The 14,512-nt window shown below is 41.6% G+C and overlaps 1 protein-coding gene across 1 annotated transcript in view; it reads left to right on the forward strand.

Moving 5' to 3' along the window:
• Positions 1–4,734: 4,734 nt before the first annotated feature.
• ppp3r1b (protein phosphatase 3 (formerly 2B), regulatory s1ubunit B, alpha isoform, b) overlaps positions 4,735–14,512 on the forward strand; it is a 51,185-nt gene continuing 41,407 nt past the window's right edge. Inside the window, exon 1 of the mRNA XM_049572576.1 lies at positions 4,735–4,968. Within this exon, the coding sequence (XP_049428533.1) occupies positions 4,966–4,968 (3 nt within the window). The 5' untranslated portion in view covers positions 4,735–4,965. The remainder of the gene's footprint in view (positions 4,969–14,512) is intronic.

Below are 14,512 nucleotides of genomic sequence, written 5' to 3' on the forward strand. Positions count from 1 at the left end.
TATAATGAACCAATAGCACTGTACAGTCACATTTGCAGTTATTATAATCATGAATATTTTAATGTATCAGTGGTGGAGGACGTATTCAGACCCTTAACTTGAGGAACAGCACTAAAACCACACAGCAAAAACACTCTGCTATAAGTACAAGTCCTGCGTTGGAACTGTTCCCTCAATATAATCAGTAAAATGCAGTATTAAAGTATCAAACTGTCCCCTGCGACTGTATGTCAGGCCCTCTGGACAATCTTATCCAAATTTGGATGTCCAGAAAAGTACATCAGGGTCCTGAGACTCTTCCATGACAACATGTCAGCTGCTGTCCTCAGCCATGGCAGCGAGACTGAACCCTTTCAGGTGGAAACTGGTGTCAAGCAAGGCTGTATCATTGCCCCCACCCTGTTCACAATTTTCATAGCCGCCATCCTCCATTTCGTTGGAAACAGTGCACCCAGTGGTGTCCAGATAATCTACAGAACAGATGGTAAACTATTCAACCTAAACAGATTCAAAGCCAAATCTAAGGTCCTCCATACTTCCATCATGGAGTTACAATATGCAGATGACTGTGCTGTTGTAGCCCATACAGAGGGAGATCTTCAGGCCACCCTCAATGCTTTCACAAGGGCCTACCGGCTTCTTGCTCTCACCATGAACATCAAGAAAACCGAGGTCCTCCACCAACCCCCACCAGACACTGCTGTATCCCCGCCAACAATAACAATTGACAATGGACGCCTTGAGAATGTTGACCACTTCCCTTATCTGGGAAGCCACCTCTCCTCTAAGGCGGACATTGACTGCGAAATAAACCACAGAATCTGCTGTGCCAGTGGCGCTTTTTCAAAGCTTCGCAAAAGGGTCTTTGAAAATCCTGACCTACTCGCCAAGACCAAGCTGCTTGTGTACAAAGCAGACATACTGCCAATATTCCTCTATGGTGCAGAGGCATGGACCACTTAAAGTAGGCATTTAAGAACCCTTGAGTCCTACCATCAGAGATGTCTACGAAAAATCCTGCGTGTGAGCTGAGAAGATGAGAGGACAAACACCAGCATCTTACAGGAGACAGTATCACCACCACCATCACAAAGCACCAACTCAGATGGACAGGCCACGTAATACAGATGTCTGATACACGCTTTCCAAAACAAGTCCTCTACTCTGAACTCTCCACCGGTCACCGTGCACCTGGAGGCCAGAAAAAGTCACTACAAGGACACCATCAGAACCAGTCTCAAAAAATTCAACATCAGCTCAAACTGGGAAGCTACAGCCAGTCAAAGACCTGCATGGAGAAACTGCCTGCATTAAGGTGCCACTTTCCATGAAGATCATCTCCAACAGGCTGCCAGAATCAAGCAGCAGCAAAGGAAGGAGAGGCTCTCCACCAGGCAGGCCCCCACACATCCCACCGCCAGGACCCAACATCCCTGCCCACACTGCAAGAAGGTTTGTGGCTCCAGAATTGGCCTCTTCAGCCATCTGAAGACCCACAACAAGGACACCCAGGGAGGACCATCATATTCGACTTCGAGCGATTACCGATGATATGAACTCATTAGATGATTCTGACTCATGCATTAACCCTTTGAAACACCTTTCTCAAGTATTTAAACCTTCGGCCCCGAGCTAATTGGTGCAGTTTCTGTCAAAAGTGTGGTGAACTTGGTGAGAAATGTTCCACAAAGTAGAAAAAATTAATATATTTTGAAAATTATTTTTAAACAGCCAGGGTAAAACTATTTTTTATAATTATCATTATTCATTCATTCATTCATCTTCTAACCGCTTCATCCTCTTGAGGGTCGCGGGGGGGCTGGAGCCTATCCCAGCTGACATCGGGCGAGAGGCAGGGTACACCCTGGACAGGTCACCAGACTATCACAGGGCTGACACATAGAGACAGACAACCATTCACACTCACATTCACACCTACGGACAATTTAGAGTCACCAATTAACCTGCATGTCTTTGGACTGTGGGAGGAAGCTGGAGCACCTGGAGGAAACCCACGCTGACACGGGGAGAACATGCAAACTCCGCACAGAAGGGCTCCCACGCCCGGGATCGAACCGGCAACCCTCTTGCTGTGAGGCGAGAGTGCTAACCACCACACCACCGTGCCGCCCAATTATCATTATTATATATTTAAAATTATGTTACAGAATTATAATTTCTAAGCTCCTTTTCCAGGTCATTTCCTTGTTTGTTTATTTGTTGGTTCTTATATTTGTTTTTATTAATTTTTTTAATAAGTGTTCTGTTTTTAATTTTCTGTCTTTTACTAATTTCTTGCTCATTTTTTTGGGTCATTTCCTCTTTTGTTGCTCGTTGCCTTCTTCCCATGTTTTTGAAAGACACCACTGTACATTTAACTCCACTATATTTGTCTGCTATAGTTACGTTTTTCTTAGAACTTAATTTTAAGTTTTCATCAACAGCAATACGGTGTATACCTTTCCTTTTTCCCAGCTGTATATAATATTTGCACACATTATATTGAAAAATGACATAAACATAAGAATAAAACAGCACAGACATCCACTCCAATGTGCATATAACCAAACCCATTTATTAGAAATAAAAAAAAATGATTGAAAACACATTATAATCACACAGATAAAGTACAGGTGCAAAAGTGGTTCTACAGACTATAACATGTAATGTGATGTGCACATGGGGGGAATATAAAAGTTAGAGTTTAGCAGAGCCCTGCTGGATGATAAACCTCACTGTATTATTAAAGCCACGACCGGACTGCATCATTTAATACAGGTGGATTTTTGTAGTCTTAATGAGTGTGTGATTCGTTCCATCTGATCGGGGTCCCAGACTTCCTGGATCCATGTATTGTATGTGGGAGCTTCTTGTTTGAGCCATCTGATGGTTACACACTTTAAGTGATACATGGATGCTTTAGTGACTTTGAAGACTTAGATTATCAATACAAAATACAATCAACTAATAAATGATGATGCATACGTATAGATTAACCCAGCTGGCAGTTTATAAAGCATTTAAAATGAGCTCCACCTTTACCTGCTGCAACATTAAAGTGATCACTGGTGTGCTTCACTCTCTTGCGCACAATCAAACAGAATGTGCTGCTTGAATGACAGAGAGGACCCAAAACTTGTTTCTGATCAGTGATATATTATTTTGAGGGCTTTAATGCATGAACGAAATGACATTTTATCAGATCCAGAGCCTATCCTTATTTATTCATTTAAAAGATATATACAGCTTATTTAGATCTGTTCATGAAACATTCAGGGCTGAAACCTCAGGTGCCCAGTCCGAACGACGCCACTGCCTAGCACTCTCCTGTATATCAAATAATCCCCTCTCATGATAAAATTTTACATGCCAAACGAATACAGACTATAATGTAGGTGTAATATAAGAGGCAGTTTATTGTGCATCACATCCAAAAGAATGTGCACACTGTGGCCGTGATGTATGTCTTTAAATTTAGGGTAAGTACACTCTACTGCTACTAAACAGAAAGATTTCCTGAGCATTTATTTATGTAAAAAACAGGATTGTGTTGTGATTAAAACATGACTATTTATGTTTGTTGTTGTCAGTGATCTATGATGTTTCCCCCATCAGATAGTGGGGGGGAAACTGGATGTGCTGAACCGTTTTTCCTCCAAAGATTGTGTGTGTTGAAGGTGATAAATCACTCTTTGCAAAAAAAATACGATAAAATAAAAACAGGCTGTGTTTAGCCTAGCTTAGCTCAAAGACAGGAGGCGGCGGGGAACTTAGATGTAGAAAAGTTATTTCAGGGTGCTTTGGTCTGTTGAATCACAGGCCAAATGATTGCAGATGCAGTCCTAGCAGAAATAAAAAAATGTAAGTCCCTCCCTAACCCTAACCCTAACCCAATGGACATGCCTCCTCCTTTTTGCAGCACCCCCTTCCCCCTCAAAACACACAGCACTCCCTCGACCATAAATTAGTTATTAGACTTAAAGTCAAAAGTTGAAGATGAAATCCTGGAGTTGAAAAAGCCCTTGTTTTTTCGCTCTTGTCTTGTGAGCTGGTGAGTTAAACTGTTGTTGAATGTTGAATAACAAAGAATAAAATGATTTTGATGAAAGATCACTTATTTATTTGTCACACACGATGTGTCCAAGAACGGTCAGAAGTTTGAAGATCAAACAATAATTTTTGTTTTTACAGTTTCTGGCTGTGATTAATGGTGTAATTTTGGTGATATTTTAGAATGAAGAAAGAATGTAGAATTTAAGACTCGGCAGTAAAAAAAAAAAACACAAAATACAGCCATTACAAATTTTAAAAAAGTACGTAAGTCCCTCGTCAGTGCTTGACATGCCTCCCCAAACAAGCACTCAAAACTACTGAGCTGGGAAAACCTCATCATGTTTAAAAATATTTGTCTTGTGGCGTGGTTCAGCACCTCCCCCTCTATCTGGCCTCATGACCTTCAGATCCACTGCTGGCAAAGGGACTGCTGATGAAAACTAAAATTAAAATGTTGATTAATGCACATTGTCCCTTTTTTTTTTTTTTTTTAAATAAATCAATAAATAAAATACATATTTTTCTGCACCCCCTCCCTCCCCCCTCATAAGTAACGAACAGTCCCTAAATAGCTACATTCCACCAGATGTGTCTGTTTGTGATTCAGTGTTTGTTTTTATGAAGTCGAGTGGTTCCTCTGCTCAATAGACGAGCTTTGGTTTGCACCTTCCACTCCTCCTCCTCCTCCTCCTCTCTCCCTCTTCACTCTCCCCCTCTGCGGCTCTATCTGCTGGCGCTGCAGTGAATCTCTCCCCCGCTGTCACAAACCGTAAAGTCAGACAGCCGGTGGTCGGTATCTCACCGTTAAAAGTCACAAACCTCGTTAAAACGTCGTCTGTATCTGACCGCGTCGAGCCGTTACCGGAGCTTTGAATTACTCTCCAAGCAGCTTCAGACCCCCCCTGCACCAAAATGGTAAGAAAACGCTGCACTTAATTTTTAAAATCATAATGTCATTCTGTAAAAACAGATTCTCCTCCTTCGACTGCACTGCTAGCTTCAGAACTAGCACCCCAGGCTAACCTAGCTACCGTTAGCTCCGTGCAGACATTAAAAAAAGAGCGTATCCGTTGTATTTTTGTCTGTTTGTTTTAATGACAATATTGTTGAATTATTTTGTTATTTCTGCTTCTTTCAACTGACACATTGCCACACATCAACGTTTAGAGTACCGTCGATGTGTGTTTCGGTGTAATGTGGTCACACGGCTAGTTAGCAGCTGAGGAAATACAGAAATACTGTTACGGCTTAGCTAGCAGGCTAGCATGCTAGCTGGAGGTGCGTCAAGTGCGCAGCAAAGTAACGACGGAAGTGTCGTAACGTTAAGAAAATAAATCAAAATAAAAGCTTCTAAGAATAAAATTGTCGCTTGAATAAATTAACTTTGACTGCAGCTAGTTATTGGTGTGTGTATCGTTAGAGAACAGTTAAATAACAGTGTTAATAAAGTGTCATTTTTTTGTCCGACTTACGGCCTATAATTTAAACGTATTTATTTTACATTGATATTAACGGTGGTGGAGGAAGTACTCAGCTTTTGTGCCTAATTAAAATAGTAATACCACAATGTAGAAAATCTTGTAAGAGTAATATAATTATGCTAATAATAGTAATGATAATAAACTTTACTTATATAGCTCCTTTCGCACAAGGTCAATATATGCTCTCAGTGCTTTACATGAAATAGACAAAATAAACATAAACATGCCTAGATCGCAATTCAATACAAAAGGACAGGGATGCATGATAATATCAGCACGTCATCGATATCAGCTGATATTGGCTTTAAAATGAACTTTCGAAATCGGCCAACATGCTTTTTTTAAAATTTGCACAATGAATGAATATTATAATCAATGAAAAGTTTTGTACTTCATGTCTCCATCTGCTGGTGGGCCGTCACGATAAGAGTATGCATGCATAGTATGATGTTAAGTACACTACAGAGGAGACTTGATGATCACTAACATTAGATAATAAGAAAAGTGGATTTATCGATATCAGTGTCAGTTATTGGTGAAATGAGTTGTTACTAGGGATGGGCAGCACAAGCAAAAACACTATTTGAAAATCATGGCAAGTATTCAACGATTTTTCGAATAATCAAAAATAGAAGAGCCGCGTAAAATAGAGAGTTGTCGCGCAACAGACGGGGGTTGTCGCGCTGCTCTCGTTGCCGGTGGAGCCACTGTAATTGATTAACAGGGGGGCGAGCTGCTATGGGACTTGCGCTGCAGACGTGTCGCGCCGCCGAGCCCGGCCGTACAGTCCCTCGCCTCCTCCTGCGTGCCTCGCTCTCAAATGACTGTGCATACTTGTTGTAGACTTGTGATACGCAAGCTTTGCCTCACAGAGTTTGCACTGCACCTCATTTTAATTTATTTTATCTAAGTTTTTCCACACGGAACTTTTTGATGACTGTAGTAGTCTCTGCATGTTTCTCCTGTTTGTAGAAGAGCATCAAACTAGCTGGTAGCCCATCTCACACCACTGTAGCAATCCTATACTGCCCTCGTGCGGTTAGGAGCTGAATTGCATGTCAAATAAAGGGGGGAAATAAGACGGCGAATAGTAATAGTCGCATTAAAAAATCGATTTTTCAAAATAAAACGACTATTTGAAAATTCGAAAATCGTGACCCATCCCTAGTTGTTATCGGATATCGGCTAAAGATACGATATCGTGCATCCCTAGACCCTAAAAAATAAGATAAATACAGTACGCTGAAGGCGTAGTAGCTCAGTATTGGCAAAACCATAAGTGTTAACTTTATAATAATTAAATCAGAAAATCATGAAATCATAAAACCATAGATAATAAAATCCAGCAAGATTAGAAGTGTTAAAAGAAAAAGATTCAGACCTGTTTCTGGAAAACCAAAGCTAGTTAAAGGTGCTGTATGTAAGAATGCGGCCAAAACGGTTACTGCACTCAAATTCAAAATACTGCCGCGAGTCGTGTCCGCCCCCCCTTCCCTACAGACTCGAGGTTGCTGGACAGCGGCACGCTGGAGACTGATTTGTTTGCCCACAGGCGGCTGCCGTGGCGGGGCCGCGTTGCCGCGTCCTTGATCTTCAGTTTTCCAGCAGACCGTTTGAGCAAGTCCGGCTTCTCTGCTGCTAACGCTGCTGCCGGGATACAGCTGAGGAGGAGCCGGCTGCTAATGCTATGTACCGGGATACTGCTAATGCTGCTTGCCGTGCTGCTGTAGCTCAGTCCTAACTGTAACTGATGCTGAGACTCTACTGACTGCGTGACTGGTAGACGGCGGTGGGTGGCGCAACAGGCCAAAACACAAATTCAAAACATAAACATGATTTGCAGACTGTAAAAATGTTTTTAAATGCGAATATTCTGGCTGTACTATTGTTGTCGGTGAGATCAGTATGTTATATGAACACTATTCCTTAGTCTCTGTGACATATTAGGAGGATTTTCTGACTATTTGCTTTAGATTTCTTAAATATAGCTCCTTTAAGACTAGAGTCAACAAATCCATTTTTATTATTTAATTTAATTTATTTGTTTTTTAAAAGTATGCTACTGCTCTTAAAATTAATGATCTAAGAACCAAAAGTAATACAGCCAAATTAATGTAAATTATACCACTGGATTGTAATTATGGATGCATTAGTATGTCTTCATCACCTTTTCCAATGAGTAGAAGTTATTAATTTTATTACTTTATATACAATCAAGAAGCTTGGGAATCCCCCCTGGAGATCCAATAAAGTTTTTATCTTGACCTTTAATAAGACATACTTATTTATTTATTGGTTATTCTTGTATTATTGGTATCAACGAACTAATGCTTTGATAAGTATTTGTCATTTTGTTGATACACTCATTTTAGGAGACCATTCTACCCCTGACTATGCCTGCTGGATCCTTTTAGTGTTTGTCTTAAAAAAGTGGTCATGCATCAGTGTTTGTTGTTTTATTTTGAAAATATTTACCGGAAGTGTTGTATTATGAGAAATGGCAGTACACTGGAGCTCTGTCAGACGTCTCTGTCGGTGTTTGAATCACATCAAATCATATATTTATCCTTATTTTTCAGGGTGATAACACTCAGCCTATCCTCAGCTTAATTCAGATGCTTTGAATCGAGCTGTCAGTGTGATCTAATGATAAAATGATCAACAGCCGATAGATACCATAAGGCAAATAATAACCAAAATCCAATTATACGCCACAAAAAAACATAGAAATGAGATTGTGTATATCTATTGTTAAAGTGTTTTAGACTGATGCACTGCCCACTCTGATCAACAATCTTAAGGTCACATTTTTATTTCATGTTTTTGCCTGAAATTAGTGTGTTTATTGAAGTAGTGTGTGTGTACGAAGTAGACAGAGGATGTCTTTAGGTAGTGAGAGAAAGGAATGAGATGCAGCAGAGGTTACTGTTTCTGTGGTATTCATCTTGGTGACAGTTTTAAGGTTTAAACACTACAGACTTTAGAGCAACTACAAGTTGCCTGTGAGGAGAAATGTGGCTGCTTCTCCCCCTTCCTAATCCTTAGCTGATCTCCTTATCCATTCGTTATGAAACTCTTACCTTCTTTAATTAAACAGAATAAGATAATAAAGATAAGATAAGTAAACAAGGACAGACAACTATGAAGGCCTGAGCGAGCCGGCCAAGCAGTGAAGGTTTCCTCATTTTGTGGAGGCAGGTAACAGTTATTATTATAAGTGCAACACACACTGGCCTCGTTACATCACACAGGCAGACGAAGTAGTCGAGGTACAGTAGCTGGGATGTTCCAGTTCAGGTAGCTAATGTGATGTAATTGTCCCTTTTTTTGGAGCCGCTGTGCCAGCTTACATTTAGCACTGTGGATGCAGGTGCTCTAATGCAGCTCATGTGTCCCTGATAAGTGTTTCCCTCACATCTTAAATCCTAACTGTGTTATAAATGGATTGATGAATCCAAAATTGTGTGGACAATGATTTCCGTAGTTCTGCCACGAGTAAGAATACGCCCACACTGAGCCAGCTGAATTTGAAAACACATCTTTTTCTCTCCGTCTCGGCCCTGTGTGTGCGCACTCAACCGCTGTGTTTCATACTCAGAAACAGAGCATCTTCAAAAATGGTCTCTCGAGTGGATCGGTTTGAAAATGCTGATATCATGTTTTGGTGGAGGAAAACTAGCTTCAGAGGACAGTGATATAAAGATTGTTTTTTATTTTTTGCTCACACATGTTAAATACAGAAATGATGATTCTCAGTTCATTTCATTATACTTTATCTCTCCAGGATAATAACCAATACCAGGTTTGGTTTTGGGAGAGACCTCAGTATCATGTCAGACAACATGGATCAAATGTAACAGAGGCCTCAGCCTCAGACAGGAATTACTGCTCACCTGGGAACACTTAAAGGTCCAGTGTGTAAGAGGATTTAGTGGAACCTAGCGGTGAGGAGTGCAGACTGCAACTAGTTGAAACTTCTCTTAGCTACAGTTCCTTCAGTGTTCATCGTTCCTCTCCAAAACTAACAGACCAGGGGTCTCATTTATAAAACAGTGCACAGGATCCATACTTAAAGTGTACCTGCAGAAAAAGCAGAAAATGGCGTGCGCAAAAAAACATTTTGATTTATAAAACCTGCTTACACGTGACAGTGCACAGTTGCCTTTTATAAATCCCAAATCAATTTGGCATTGTCCACATGTGGATCCACCTCATCTGAAAACTTAAATCGTGCTTGGTGATATGTATTTGTAATATTGGAAGATATTATTAGAAACCATTGATGCTCTGTTTTGCAGTTATCTAAAGCTGTTTGATGTGCGCTCCACGGCTGACCACAGTGTCAGCTGCATCCCTGATGGTGATGGTGAGACAGCGCAGATGAAATACTGAGCGGATTTTTGGGACAGATTTTAGTAGGCTTATAATTTTACAACTGAAAGGTGTTTATTGAAAAGTTGTGTCGCACTAGCATAAGCACAAAAAACACAGCTGCACTGAATGTTTATGATGAAGTGGATCTATAGGTAACAAGTGATATGAGGCGAGATGTGTGAGAGCCATCATCGTCGTCTCTCACATTTAATTTCTATAATTTAGCTGCAGTGCACCACCTCACCATCTACGTCTCCGATTTCCCCTGTCTCCAAAATGTTTGTACGCGTGGCTCACAGTTTCCCTACAGGTGCGCACATTCTCCCATCAAGTTTGTTTTTTATTAATGACAACTTTTGCGTGTGAAGTGGCATACGCCTCTTTCAGGCCTTGATCTCTGCGTACACAGTGTTTATAAATGAGACCGCTGGTGATTCAAAGTGGTCAAAACACTGAATGAAGCAGTTTCATGTTACAAAATAGTATTTGTCCTACCCTGTTCGCCTCTTTACAGACGGCCTACACATTTTTACTCTGATAATTTCATGTATGATCACCTCATTTCTGACCCAGAAGTTCAAGAGGTTTTTCCCGAAAGCCGAAATATCTGGAGAGGTCTCCTCCTCCAAACAAACCCAATGATGTTAACTTGTAAAAATAACAAATCAGCATTTCTCCTACACTGTTTGGCATGTCTGTCACGAGCTGCTAACGTAGCACATGCTAATCTGTGCTTGGCTTTCTTCTCCGATAAAGTAAGAGGCAGACTTTCAGCAGGTTTTTACCACAAGCTGAATTATCCACAGAGGTCTCTTCTCTCCAAAACAAACCAAGTGATTTAAACGGGTTTAAACACTGAACAAAGCGGTTTCACATGAAAAAAAAAAATGAGTGCTTTTCTGATGCTGCTTGTCGTGGAGGAGCTGCTAAACTACAGTGGCCAACATGAAAACCTGAGTGTTCCTATCTAGAGCCAGTGTTTGGTTTGTCCACTCTGGGCTACTGTAAAAACATGGCCGTGCAACATGGCAATCTCTGTAGACGAGGACCTGCTCCCTATGTAGATTTAACCGTCTCATTCTAAGGTTACAAAAACACAACAATTCTTATTTTCAGGGGATTGTACACAAAAGAAAACACACTTATTATATTCTATTGCTGCCAGTATATCCTCTTAAATCCTACACACTGGAGCTTTGGTATTTATGACCTGCAGTCAAGTCATTATGTTGTGCTCATTCATTTATCATATCTGTCAAAGACAACAGCTAAGTTGTGAGTGTGTCTTTGTTAAAACAGTTTGCAGAGAGCAGGAGGGGACAGGAAGGATGTTTACCCAGCTGAGACCAACCAGACTGTCTGTCCCACTCCTGAACACATGTTGACTGTGATCAACAGTTTTGTTGTTTGCTGAATCAAACAGGAGAAGGAAGAACAGTTTTCCCATTGATGAGGCGTCTTAGTGTGGATGCTGAGCTCTGCGGAAATGCGTCATTTTGACAGCGCAAGGCCAAATCATTCTTTCCAGCGTGGTCGCGAGGGTCAGTGTGGTGGACATTTTGTCATCTTGCCACGTCCACGAGGGACTGAAAAACCCAACCATGTGCATTTTTGTGTTTTTGATATGACAGTTGATGTGGAGGCTGTTGCCCTGTCCTGATTGCAGCAGGGTGGTCAGCAGTTTGAGAGTCCTGTAAGACGCTGCTGCAGCAAAGGCAGCTTTACTGTCATGTACGCTTTGAAGCAGTGTCACTCAGATTTATGTCAGACATTCAAATGTTCTGGCACATAATCTGATGTGAGGTGGGGTTACCGCCCTCTGTCCCTAAATATACAAGCACATGTTTCATTGTAGGTCAGATTCATATATTAACTCCTCTCGGTGGAGTAATTTGATCTGATTAGCTTCTCTGCTTAGCTGTTAGCACCTGCAGTGTGTGAGTATGTTTTGATTTCAAAGTATATTTGAACAGACTTCTTTTAACAGCGGCACAGTTTTAGAGATGTTGCCAACACAGTGGAGTGTGCAGACTGATGGATATGAACACAGAGTAGACAAACCCTAGCTCTCTATGCTTCTAACTTCTTAAGCACCAATGAACATTAAAGGGCTTTTAGATGGCGCCTCGCTTCAGCTGCTGGTTCGTATGACCTGTTTTTGGTTTGTAATAGGAAACAGAGGAATGTATAATAGCTTTAATGCAGATGTGTCATGTAGGGAAGTTTTCTGAATCATTTTTCTTGTAACCTGGCTATGACATGGAGGTCTGTGTGACCCTCCAAGGATATACCTCCCCAGACCATCACTGACCCACCGCCAAACTGGTCATGCTGGATGGTGTTACAGGCAGCATAACATTCACCATGGCGTCTCCAGACTCTTTCACGTCTGTCACATGTGCTCAGTGTGAACATGCTCTCGAGGTGCCAGTGGCGGACCTTCCAATTCTGGTGTTCTCTGGAATGCCAATGGAGCTGCACGGTGCTGGGCTGTGAGCACATGCCACCCTCATGGAGTCTGTTTCTGACAGTGTGGTCAGAAACATGCACACCAGTAGCCTGCTGGAGGTCATGTTGTAGGGCTCTGGCAGTGCTCCTCCTGTTCCTCCTCACACAAAGGAGCAGATAGCAGTCCTGCTGCTGGGTTGATGCCCTTCTGCGGCCCTGTCCAGCTCTTCAGGTGTAACGGGCGGCCTCCTGGTGTCTCCTCCATGCTCTTGAGACTGTGCTGGGAGACACAGCAAACCTTCTTGTGCCATCCTGGAGGAGCTGGACTACCTGTGCCACCTGATTGGGCTGCAGGTAGCACCTCATGCTACCAGTAGTGACAAGGACACTAGCAGAAGAGAAACTAGAGAAGAATCAGTCAGGAAGGATAAGGAGAGAGCAGCTGTCTGTGGACACCACATGTAAAACCATTTCCTGTTTGGGGGTTGTCTTGCTTTTGCCTCTCCATTGCACCTGTTGTCACTTTGATTTGCACCAAAGCAGCTGAAACTGATTCACAATCACTTGTGCTTCCTGAATGGACGGATTGATATTGCTGAAGTTTAACTGACTTCCTGTTAGACTGAGATGAATAAGTGATCCCTTAATTTATTTGAGCAGTGTATTAATGTGTGTGTGCAACTCATCAGTGCAAGATAAAAAGGAAGCACCATGTAGTGTACTAGGCCCATGTGACGCCTGCGATCAGAGCCAAGTGTGTGTTGGGCTCAGTGTCAGACAACAAGCTGGAACAGACCTCTGCATGTGGAGTTCACTGAGGAGGGAGGAGGAATGTTTGAGTGGCTGGCGCAGCAATCAAAGAAACCAAATCAACTCATCAGTCAGCCTCAAACAAACTCACAAACAGAATAATTAAATCTGGAATGAAACTGATTGAGGAAAACAAAATGGCCTTTTTGGAACTATGTTGTGTTTGACTGTGATTTTGCAGAAAATCAAGATCCAAACCACACGGTGCCTCGCTCTGAGAATAATCTATTTCACTCTAGATTACAGAGCTAAAAGAATTTATTTATCTATCGGCAAAAATACAAGATAACTTTTTTATTCGAATAATTGTCTTAAGGTCGACTGTGTAAGATTTAGGGGGATTTAAGCAGTGAGGATTGCAGATTTCAACCACATGAAACTTCTTCTGGTAGAATTCCTTCACTGTGCTGAAGTTTTTACTTGGAGCTGAAATATCGGCAGATGTCTCTTTCTCTCCAGAACAAACAGACCAGGTGATTAAAACAGGTGTAAACACTGACTAAAGCAGCTGCACGTTACAAATCAGTGTTTCTCTGCCACCGTTTGGCATGTTGCAGAGCACCTGCTACAGTGTTCTCATCTACGTTCTCTGATAACCTAACATGTGATCACCATATTTCTCATCCAGATATTGATGCCTGGTTCACACTACACCATATCAGCTCGATTACAGCCCGACGCAGCATCGTACGGTGTCGACTGGACTCAGGAAAGACAATGAGTGTCTTACGTGCTAATCCATTGTTTCATCTTGTGTAGTGTATCATAGTGAACGACAACCGACGCCACGTCTGGGACGCCTCACGACATCCCGACAGAAAGTCTAGCATGTTTGATTTACGTTTTTCGTAGTTCATGACTTCTCCCTTCACAGCCGTCACTTTGACCAACAGGAACATAGAGTGATCTGCTGCTGTGGAAACTGTACGACAGCAGCCCAGCCTTTTTTAATATTTCCTGTAGGGACGTTACGACACAAAGTAAAAAGGAAACAGCAGAGGCACTTTATCAACTGTTAGCGTCAAGCTAGCAAAGAGTGTTATTTCTTCATAATGGAGACGGGCATAAAGTAATGGAGTTAAAAAATACTCACCACAACTGCAGAGGCTACCAGCTTCATTTGAAACAGACCACATTATAAACAGGCTGTTATTTATTATTCCCTCTGTATTTTTATATTATTTCATTTTATCCGCTCCCGTTTGCCTTGATAAAGTTAATGCATGGCGCTGTCATTTCAAACTCAACACTTCCTGTTTCACTTTCATATTAAAAGACCCTTATAACTTGGGTTCATTTTCTAAAAAGGCTTTTATTGTGAAACATTTGCAGGAACTTGTGGAGGA

This window comes from Epinephelus fuscoguttatus, linkage group LG3 (assembly GCF_011397635.1).
Source record: "Epinephelus fuscoguttatus linkage group LG3, E.fuscoguttatus.final_Chr_v1".
NCBI classification, from domain to species: domain Eukaryota; kingdom Metazoa; phylum Chordata; class Actinopteri; order Perciformes; family Serranidae; genus Epinephelus; species Epinephelus fuscoguttatus.